Below are 11,758 nucleotides of genomic sequence, written 5' to 3' on the forward strand. Positions count from 1 at the left end.
ACTTTTAAGTTTCTTGTTGATCCTCTCTTTTGGTTAGATCCCTGCTGGGTTCTCACTAATGAGAATTTTCTCAATTTATTATGCAACAAATTTCCTGGCTTCTGATGCAAACGACTTTAGAAATGCGGATATCGAGATCAATGCATGATCTCACCTTTTTATTAAACTGCTGATTGATATGATCATATCCAGAAAAGTGCCTAAAATACAACCAATTTGGATATCAAAATACAACCAATTTGGATATCAAAATAAAGATTATATTAATCTTCAGATGAACAAAAGGAGAATATCAAGCATTGATCTCGACATCTCCAATTCTCAAGTTTTCGGCTAAGTTCCTTATTTTCATCTAATTTAAGATGTAATGTAATTTCCCAAAGTCTATAGCCTCCCTAGCATGTTCTAGCTGCAGCACTTAGAAATTAAGTAAAACGCAATGATATTTAAAGCTAAGAGTGGTTTTCATACAAAAAAGTCCGGAAAAGTAATTTGAGTGCCCCGAGGTTCCCTGACAGTTGCAAAGAGCTCCATGAAACCTTCCGGTCCGCCAGGTCTGGTTCATCAAGCTGGAACATAATGGGAGTAAATCCTGAGTTTATCAAACTGTAAAAATGTCAATAAATTCTAATCAAACTGGAAGAAATACGGTTATGTACAAATCAAACTAGAGAAATGCGGTTGAATTCAAATCACACTGGAATAATGAAGTTAAAATTAGAATCAAACTGGACAATAATATGGAGTTAAATTTAAATAAAACTGTAAAATTATACAGTTAAATGCATTGGACAATAATGCGGATAAATTCAAATTAAACTGGAAAGTAATGCGGTTATAACTATTAATTACTACTTAACCGGAAGACTAAGGGAGGATAATTAAATTGAGGGGAAAACCACTTAGCCGAGGGCCTCCAAGACCTTTATGGGGTTCTAAACCTCACTAGAAAATTATGCGACTAAATTCAAATCAAAAACCAGTTAAACTCAAATCGATCCCTATTATTCCATGCAATGCCGTTAAACTTAAACCAATCTGGAATAATGTGGTTAAACTCAAATCAAAAGGGAAGAATGCGCTTAAATCCAAAGTTAATCACACTGTAAAAAATGTTATTACCCAACTCGAACACACTCAGTGGCTGCTCATGAAAAATATACGTATGTATTATAACGGTTATTAAAAATGCATTTCTAAAATAAAATTGTTGGGGTCAAAAAGAAATATTTTTGGCAATTTTTAATTGATTTTTTTAGGCTGAAATAAAACGGAACTAATCCTGTTGATCTATATCATATACGTATACATTTGTCTTTTTGTCTTTTGTCTTTTTGTCTTTTGATTTTTTTTTTTTTTTAACTATTTAACTCCCAGCATGGCTCACAAGTGACGATGAAAACTTAAATATTTTAAAATTTCCTCTACAAAAAGCACGGAAAATATACGGCAATTAAAAAGTTATTAGTTTAATATTGTACAAAGAAAAAGCTTGCAGATAAAGCAGCAGTACAAAGTTAAATACATTTCTGGTAAGAGTGCAGTATAACTAGTAAGGCACTATTTAAAAGTATCTAATTTTCTATAAACATATAAACATATATGATTCCCTATTGTTTCTTGAAACACTCGAGGGACTTGAATTGCGAATCCACCTGAAACAAACGATATTTTAAAGAAAATTAAAATTCTTTTACAATTAAAATGAAATAAAGTAAAGGTTGTAAAATGTCAATAGTACATTTTTACCGATTAATGAATAAATTAATAAGTTTGTGGGCAACGTCTTTCTTCTGAGCATTAAAAAAAATGTGGAATAGGAAGACGACATTTAAGCAACCTTTGAGTATTTTCTATGAAAATAAGTTCACCAGCATCTTGTAAATCAAATTATTAACTGAAATGTGCCTGTGCTATGTTTCGTATTTATTGAACTAATTTAAATCATATTTGTGTCTTACAGTCGTCTTCCTATTCCACTGCTTTATGGATCTTACTGTAGTTTATAATAACAAATATTAAAAGTAGAACTTATCATGTGAAAACTTCATGCTTTAACGTTGTAGCGAACTCACCGAATACAGCAATAAAGATATAAACTCCGGATTGATTATCTCTAGGCAGGTTTCCGGGTCGACATATCCGGTAGTACCTGGATATACAGATATAAACTCCGGATTGATTATCTCTAGGCAGGTTTCCGGGTCGACATATCCGGTAGTACCTGGATATACACATATAAACTCAGGATTGATTATCTCTAGGGAAGTTTCCAGGTCGACATATCCGGTAGTACCTGGATATACAGATATAAACTCCGGATTTATTATCTCTAGGCAGGTTTCCGGGTCGACATATCCGGTAGTACCTGGATATACAGATAGTTTTAATCATCCAAATCTCATACTTTCATAGAACCTGAAATAGATTTGTCATGGAACCTGAAATAGATTTGTTATGAAACATGAAATAGATTTGTTATGAACATGAAATAGATTTGTTATGGAACCTGAAATTATATAGGTCTTGGAACCTGAAGTATAGATAAGTTATGGTAGTTGAAACAGATTTGTTATGCAACCTGAAATTAATTTTTTATGGAAGAATTAAATATCATGGAACCTGAAATAGATTTGTAATGGAACCTGGAATTTATTTGTCATGGAACTTGGAATAAATTTGTTATAGAATCTGAAGCAGATTTGTCACGGAACCTGAAAATATTTGACATGAATCATAAATTAAATAGGTAATGGAATCTGGAATTTATTTGTCATGGAACCTGAAATAGATTTGTTATGGAACCTGAAAAAGATTTTTCTTTGAACCTGAAATAGATATGTTTAGAACCTGAAACAGATTTGTCATGAAACCTGAAATAGATCTGTTATAGAATCGGAAATAGATAAATCATGGAACTGGAAATAAAAAGATCATGAAATCTGTAATAGATGGATGGAACCTAAAATAAACCTGTTTTAGAACCTGAGCTGAGATTTTAAAATCTTAAACTCGACTAAAACCCGGTCTTAGCGTCTATTAAACCCAAGTAAAGCTCAAGTCAAGACTCGAGTTTAGGGTAGACTTGGGGTTAGTAAAACGCAATTGACTTGGATTTTTAACTCTTGAAGACTCGAGTCTCTGAAGACTGAAAATCGTAAATTTCGTAAATACTATTATAATTTTACATTTAAAATCTCCGGAATTATCTGTAGTGCTGATATTGGCTAGTTTTATAAAGTGAACACACTATGGAATAATATAATATATAATATAAAATACATGTCAAGGGTTACTGCAATTATAATATGAATACATGTCAAGGGTTACAGCAACTATAATATGAATACCTGTCAAGGGTAACTGCAATTATAATATGAATACATGTCAAGGGTGACTGCAACTATAATATGAATACCTGTCAAGGATAACTGCAACTATAATATAAATACCTGTCAAAAAGGGTAACTGCAACTATAATATGAATCCTGTCAAGGGTAACTGCAACTATAATATGAATCCTGTCAAGGGTAACTGCAACCATAATATAAATACCTGTCAAGGGTAACTGCAACTATAAATACCTGCCAAGGGTAACGATAATGTAAATACCTGTTAAGGGTAACTGCAACTATAATATGAATACCTGTCAAGGGTAACTGCAACTATAATGTAAATACCTGTCAAGGATAACTGCAACTATAATATGAATACATGTCAAGGGTAACTGCAACTATAATTTGAATACATGTCAAGGGTAACTATAATATGAATACATGTCAAGGGTATCTGCAACTATAATGTATATACCTCAAGGGTAACTGCAACTATTATTTGAATACATGTCAAGGGTAACTATAATGTAAATACCTGTCAAGGGAAACTGCAACTATAATTTGAATACATGTCAAGCGAAACTATAATTTGAATACCTGTCAAGGGTAACTATAATGTAAATACCTGTCAAGGGTAACTATAATTTGAATACATGTCAAGGGTAACTATAATTTGAATACCTGTCAAGGGTAACTATAATGTAAATACCTGTCAAGGGTAACTGCAACTATAATTTGAATACATGTCAAGGCTAACTATAATGTAAATACCTGTCAAGGGTAACTGCAACTATAATGTATATACCTGTCAAGGGTAACTGCAACTATAATATAAATACCTGTCAAAGGTAACTGCAACTATAATATAAATACCTGTCAAGGGTAACTGCAACAATAATATGAATACCTGTCAAGGGTAACTGCAACTGTAATATGAATACCTGTCAAGGGTAACTGCAACTATAATATGAATACCTGTGAAGGGTAACTGCAACTATAATATGAATACCTGTCACGGGTAACTGCAACTATAATATGAATACCTTTCAAGGGTAACTATCATGTAAATACATGTCAAGTGTAACTATAATATGAATACCTGTCAAGGGTAACTATAATGTAAATACATGTCAAGGGTAACTGCAACTATAATATGAATACATGCCAAGGGTAACTGCAACTATAATATGAATACCTGTCAAGGGTAACTATAATGTAAATACCTGTCAAGGATAACTATAATGTAAATACCTGTCAAGGGTAACTGCAACTATAATATGAATACCTGTCAAGGTTAACTGCAACTATAATATGAATACCTGTCAAGGGTAACTGCAACTATAATGTATATACCTGTCAAGGGTAACTATAATATGAATACCTGTCAAGGGTAAATATAATATGAATACCTGTCAAGGGTAACTGCAACTATAATATGAATACCTGTCAAGGGTAACTGCAACTGTAATATAAATACCTGTCAAGGGTAACTGCTACAATGATGAAGATTGATGTTCCTACAAAGCCGTTTACCAATGCCTTTTCATATTGTGCCTGAAACCAATCGTTAAAGAAAGATCGGAAATATTAAAAGGGATTTTTAAAGGATTTTTTTGCAATAAACTTAGATTTTATAATCTCTATATCTTTGCAACATGATTTTGTAGACCTTTGATATTTTAACCTAGAATTTCTCTTAGATCTAATAACCTAAGTAAACAATATCAAAAGTTTACACCATCAGATTGCAAAGATGTAGAGATCCAAAAATTCGAGTTTGTGGCAAAAATCAGTTCTTTTGTATTTTAAGTTTATGGATTACAGATACATAGTAAATGTTTAATACCTGATAAGTGAGAAAACCTGCACTTTTCGCTTCACTAAAAAAAAGATTAAATTTAAAAAAATTGCGACTTTTTTATTTTTTATCTAATCAAAGAATGAAATATGATGAGAATTTATGGGGATTCCGTGTTTCAGTTATCCTAGATGAGAAAGAAAGAGGCTGTATCCTAGATGAGAAAGAAAGAGGCTGTATCCTAGATTAGAAAGAAAGAGGCTGTATCCCAGCAGAGATATCTTTAATGCGAGAGTGTGCAAGTTTAAAATTCATGCAGAATAAAGCATGAAACAATAAAGATACACATCTTTAGGCTAATCAAGTAAATTTCTGGGCCTGGCGCTGCGACTAGGACAAGCTAGGGGACCGAGTGCTTCGAGGCCATCTCAATGTGTTCAAAAGAATTTCATACTTAATTGTGTGTGCTTTTCAAGGTTCTTTACTTTTTCATAGAGAGCGAGGGTTCATAAAATTATCAATATAACAAAATCATAACGACGTTATAGAAAAAAATCGACAGATTAAAAGTTTTTAACTCAAAAGGAATGCACTAATTGCCAAACACTATTTTTATAATTCATATTTCTTTGCAACCTGATGGTCTAAGCCTTTGACTTAAAGTAAATGATCTAACAGAATTTATAATTTGATATATCTAAGGTCTACGACATCGGGTTACAATTTTATAAAGATATTAGAAAACCAGAGTTTGTGGCTCAATTCATTTATTTTTTTATATTTTCTTAAATTTAAAATATTTTGTCCCTGAATACAGAATAGAAGAAGCTGACACACCAGCACAGGAAGATCAGATCAGAAACTAAACAATATTATCTCAGATCAGAAACTAAACAATATTATCTATTTTCTGCTGTGATTTCCCAGGCTAAGAAGGCGAGAAAGTCGCAGTTAAATCATAACTATAGAAAATTTCCACTGTCCATGGCGAATTGGATTAAAAAATCATTAATCAAACAAACTTAATTTTTGTTTCTTCAAATTTTACAAAGTCAATTGAAACTTTAAACATTTATTATATAATTTTTGTTCAACCCTTGTGTTTATAAAGTGTATAAGACAAAATTAAAATAAACAAAAAAAAAAACTGATTCCTTGGCTGTTTAACTTTATAATCCTTATATATTGGAAAAAAGATCGTTTGAACCTTAGATATTTGGTTGCAACGATATAAGGTCTAGAACATTGGAGTTTGAGGCGAGTAATCAGTTTCTTTTTTTAAAAATAAAACCTCTTAAAATTTATTAACAAAATATTAATATTTTACAGATTAAGCAGATAGATAGCTATCAAAGATCAAAGTTATTATTAAAGTCGTCTCTCGTTTGTCAAGTATATAGTTGTACTTTTTCTATACACTTTGTACGAGCCTCCCATATCGTATTGAATTATCTACAAGTTTAAAAACCAAATTATGCTCAAAGAATACTCATACAAATTGTTTCCAAAAATTACAATTTAAAGGTTCATGAACGATCCAAAATTATGTGGGAAACCCGGCAAATAACAAAATGTGGGAGACCCTGTATATAATATAATTTAGGAAAACCTGCATAATATAATATGTGGGACACCCTGTAATTGATAGTATAGGGAAACCTGAAAGAGCGCGGAGATATAGATATGTTTTACTCCTAAACCTAGGACCTGTCATAACCTGAACAAAAAATATAAAATTAATTGATCTTATTTTTGAAATATTTCCTAATATTAAGTTTGAAAAAAAAATATATAATCTGTTAATTATTCATTATAAATAATTATTCATTTTTATACGTATACGTATAAATCATAATTATTCCAGAACTTCAGTTTAAATCTAAAGACATCACCAATCCCATACATCCTACATTTAATATTATTTGTTTTTGTTTTATAGTTATCATTTTTAAAATTATTGAATTTAGTTTTTTTCTTCTTTTTGTTTATCTTTTAATTGTTTGAATAATTCTGAATGAAAAGACTGTTGTCTACAAAGAAAGAAATTGACGAAATTAATCGCTTTCAAAGATCGAAAACAATGATATCTCCCTTATTGTTATTAAGATTAAAGGTTAAAGAGTATTGTCATGTAAAAGGTATGCGTAACCCTTTCAACAAAATTACATTAAAAATCCCTTAAAGAATTTGCTCACCATTAAATTCATAATACAGCCGAATATACCGAGGAAAATAAATATTGGACAAACTACTGTGTATCCAATTCTGCGAACTAAAATAAAAATAAAATAAAAATGTATTGAAATATATACAAGATATATTGAAATATATACAAGATGTATTGAAATATATACAAGATGTATTGAAATATATACAAGATGTATTGAAATATATACAAGATGTAAATGAAATATATATAAAAGATCAAAAGTTTACATCGAAGATATTTTGTTTTGTTCAGATAAAAGTCAGAGACGCAAGGAGGGACACAAAACGGAAATTTACAGAGCAATAACGGGGACAAAGGGTAAACATTACAGCAAAGTTCAAATTTTAGGATTAGAAAGTGAAATCTACTGTTTCCAGGAGGTTTTCAGGCCTTAAACAAATGCTGAACCTCCCCACCCCTCCCAGCCCCCCCCCCTGAACAAATTCCTGTATTTACCCCATGCAGTACAAGTAAGAATTAGACATTAGATAAAATTATATTATCAAACACGTGATAAACTTTGATGAAGTCAGGGAAGGAAAAGTGTTTAAAAGTTTTGATTTTTACCAACGTTAATTAAACATTCTTCATAATGTTTATCCTCTGTGCATTTCCAAGACATTTTTGTCTGCATAATTTTATTTCAGATTCGTTATTAGCTTTTTGTGAGCTAGAGCTAGAGAGATCACTTCTTTAAATCATTTTAATGTTTTAAACATTTTTAGTTTAAATATATATTTTAGATATTTTTATATATTTTCCAATATATCTAAAAAAGGTATATAAAGTATTAATCTCTGTTTGTCTGTCTGTTTGTTGACTGATCATAACTCAGGAAACCTTGACCGAATTGCCTCAAATTTGAATTGGTGAACTCGGCAGAACCACGGAAATGTTCTGAACTCGGATTGAAAAATTAAAAAAATTGAAGGATTCATAAGTCTAATTGGATAATAAGATAGATAGAAAGATATATGTTATCGCCATACTATTTCTATTGGTTTAGAATAGACAACAAACACATGACTGAACCCTGATTGGATGAGGCGCTAATGGACAGGAGTGATTGAAAGACTAAAAGTAAAAAAACAGTACTATCTGTTAAAGAGTATTTAGCACACTGATTGTGTCAATATAATGGTATTAAACAAAGACTAAAAGTAAAAAAACAGTACTATCTGTTAAAGAGTATTTAGCACACTGATTGTGTCAATATAATGGTATTAAACAAAGACTAAAAGTAAAAAAAACAGTACTATCTGTTAAAGAGTATTTAGCACACTGATTGTGACAATATAATGGTATTAAACAAAGACTAAAAGTAAAAAAACAGTACTATCTTGTTAAAGAGTATTTAGCACACTGATTGTGACAATATAATGGTATTAAACAAAAGATATGGAATATGAATAGATAGCTAGGTTGGATAAGAAACGTATTTATTATTATTGTATTTGTCTTCCACGATTGCATAGATATAAAATATTCAATAAAGAGTTTATCATTGTATAGTTTATCAAGCTAAAGATAGAGTTTTTTAGGATTAGAAATAAGGGTTGAGACTTGGAAAGCGGTTGTTTTAGGATTAGAAAGAGATGGGTTCAACGATGGAAGGAGAATAATTCAGAGTTAGAAGGAGAGTGGTTCAGAGTTAGAAAAAGAATGGTTCAGGGATAGAAGGAGAATGGTTCAGGGAAAGGAAGAGATGGGTTCAGGGAAAGAAAGAGAAAGGTTCAGAGATAGGAAGAGATGAGCTCAGGGAAAGAAGGAGAAAGGTTCAGGGATAGAAAGAGATGCAGGTACTCGAGTTAGAGGGAGAATGGTTCAGAGTTAGAAGAAGAATGGTTTAGTGTAAGAAAGAGTGGTACAGGGTTACCAAGGGAATGGTTCAGAGTTATAAGGAGATGGTTCAGAGTAAGAAGAAGAATGGTTCAGGGATAGAAGGAGATGGTTCAGGGTTAGATGGAGAATGTTTTAGAGTTAGAAGGAGAATGCTTCAAAGTTATAATGAAATGGGTGTAGAGTTAGAAGGAGAATGGCTAATGGGATAGGAGAGAGGGGTTTTAAGTTAGAAGGAGAATGGTTCAATGATTGAAAAAGATAGGTTCCGAGCTAGAAGAAGAATGGTTCTGAGTTAAAATGAGAATTATTCAGAGTTAGAGGAGAATGGTCCAGGCATAAAAATAGATGGTTTCAGAGTTAGAAGGAGAATGGTTCAGAGTGAGACAGATAATGGTTAAGAATTATTAGAAGGAGAATGGTTCAGGGTTAGAGAGAGAGAAGAATGGTTCAGAGTTAGAAAGAGAATGGTTCAGGGTTAGGAAGAGATGGGTTCAGGGTTAGAAAGAGAATGGTTCAGAGTTAGAAGGAGAATGGTTCAGAGTTAGGAAGAGATAGGTTCAGGGTTAGAAGGAGAATGATTCAGAGTTAGAAAGAGAATGCTTCAGGGTTAGAAGAAGAATGGTTCAGAGTTAGAAGGAGAATGGTTCAGGGTTTGGAAGAGATAGATTCAGGGTTAGAAGGAGAATGGTTCAGGCATAAAAAGAGATGAGTTAAGAGTTAGAAGTAGAATTGATCAGGGTTAGGAAGAGATGGATTCATGGTTAGAAGGAGAATGGTTCAGGGATAGAAAGAGATGGATTTAGAGTTAGAAGAAGAATGGTTCAGAGTTAGAAAGAGAATGTTTCAGGGTTAGAAGAAGAATGGTTCAGAGTTAGAAGGAGAATAGTTCATAGTAAGAATAGAAAGAGAATGGTTCAAGGATAGAAAGAGATGGGTTTAGGGAAAGAAGGAGAATGGTTCAAGGATAGAAAGGTGATGGGTTTAGGGAAAGAAGGAGAAAGGTTCAGGGATAGGAAGAGATGGCCGTTTAGAGTACGAAAGGAAAATGGTTCCATTGGATAGAAAGAGATTGGCTAAGATTGAAATGGATAGGTTCAGGGTTAGAAGGAGAAAGGTTCAGAGTTAGAAGGAGAATGGTTCAAGGATAGGAAGAGATGGGTGTAAAGTTAGGAGGAGAATGGTTCAGGGTTAGAAGAAGAATTGTTGATTCACAGACATAGTGTCAAACGACTTAGAGTCAAACGACCCAGGGTCAAACGACATAGGGTCAAACGACATAAGGTCAAAAACGCGACAAAGGGAAAAACGACAAAGGGTCAAAATGGGAAAAAATATTGTATGCATTATTTCAGGGTTAGGTTAGGTAAAGGCAATTTCTGGGCCAAGGGCTGCGGCTAGGATAGGCTAGGGGCCCGAGCTCTGCGGCTAGTAGTTTAAATGAACATAAAACATGACATAAAAATATGTATTATTTTAGGGTTAGGTTAGGTTAAGACAATTTCTGGGCCAAACATAAAAATTGTTCAAATTAATTAAAAATAGTCTAAATGAAATTTTGCCCGTTTGTCGCACTTTTTGACCCTATGTCGTTTTACAGAGAAAGAGAAAGGTTCAGAAATATAAGGAGACCGACAATATGGTTCAAGGAGAGAAAGAGAAAGGTTTATTATAGACAGTAGGAGAAGATATCATGAATAAAATGATAAAAGGATTCAAGGCTTAGAATAAGGAGGATACAAAGACCATTTCTCTATATTTTCGTCTTTAATCTTTATATAGTTATCTGTAATCTATAAGTTATATAGTTAAAAACATGATTATACTGTATACAGGTTTACTACGTTGTATCGATTCTAGATCAGTCTAGAACTTCCAGAGTAATATCATTGAGAAAGCTTGTAAAACTTGTCAGGTTTTGTAACATCACGGAGTTTGGAAGGAGAATCAACAATCAGAATTTTCTGGAACATTTTCTAAAGATTTTTCAAGAATATAACAAAAAGTAAGAGAAAAAAAAGAAATAAATGTAACTAAAAAAAAATTATATTCTTGCAAAATAAAACATTTGGAATTTAGCTTAATAAAATATGAAATCAAGGAGGTCCATTGTTAATTGAAATATATATATATATATAAGTTTTATGCTACTTGACTAAATAACTGGAGGAGAGATATAAGAGAAGAAAAAATAAAACTTAGATTTGAAGAAATAAGGATAAAGAAGAATGGAACGAAACTCGAAGTAGAATAAAAAGAATAAAAAAGAGAAAAAGAAGAGAAATTAAGTATAAGGAAAGAAAAAGTGCATCGGACCTACCACAGCTGTTAAACCCACGTGCTTGTAGGTCGGATGGGCAGTAGAGGGGATGGGCGTAGGTCCAAAAATACACCATCCTTTTTTATCAATTAAACTAAGACGACATTATATTAAGTTAACAAAGACGATATTTTAATTCAATTCCAAGGTTTGATTAGCTCTTATACTTATCATTATCAGATTCAGACATATGGGACTAAAGGGTCCGGTGGTATATGTGATCTAATCTGTTTAATGGGTGATGCAAAATAAACTGA

General features: G+C 32.1%; 1 protein-coding gene across 1 annotated transcript; it reads right to left on the bottom strand.

Moving 5' to 3' along the window:
• Positions 1-32: 32 nt before the first annotated feature.
• On the bottom strand, positions 33-7,966 carry LOC111708770 (uncharacterized). Its single transcript, XM_023482238.1, has 10 exons — positions 7,910-7,966; positions 7,329-7,405; positions 6,793-6,850; positions 5,941-5,995; positions 5,182-5,215; positions 4,813-4,889; positions 2,076-2,224; positions 1,611-1,655; positions 1,123-1,144; positions 33-569 (listed from the first exon to the last, which is right to left on the bottom strand). The coding sequence occupies exons 1-10, from the start codon at positions 7,962-7,964 to the stop codon at positions 419-421; spliced, it is 723 nt and encodes a 240-aa protein (XP_023338006.1). The 5' UTR covers positions 7,965-7,966; the 3' UTR covers positions 33-418.
• Positions 7,967-11,758: the final 3,792 nt, after the last annotated feature.

The sequence above is a fragment of the Eurytemora carolleeae genome, unplaced genomic scaffold, assembly GCF_000591075.1.
Source record: "Eurytemora carolleeae unplaced genomic scaffold, Eaff_2.0 scaffold601, whole genome shotgun sequence".
Taxonomy (NCBI): Eukaryota; Metazoa; Arthropoda; class Copepoda; order Calanoida; family Temoridae; genus Eurytemora; species Eurytemora carolleeae.

What these genes read in the sequence shown, in the direction of transcription:
- LOC111708770 (XM_023482238.1), bottom strand. Translation starts at nt 7,964, where the DNA reads ATGTCTTGGAAATGCACAGAGGATAAACATTATGAAGAATGTTTAATT. An exon ending in AGAATGTTTAATTAACGTTG is followed by an intron (nt 7,406 to 7,909) that starts GTAAAAATCAAA and finishes TTTTTATTTTAG; the next exon opens with TTCGCAGAATTGGATACACA. An exon ending in AGTGTTTCAAGAAACAATAG is followed by an intron (nt 1,145 to 1,610) that starts GGAATCATATAT and finishes TTTCATGAGCAG; the next exon opens with CCACTGAGTGTGTTCGAGTT.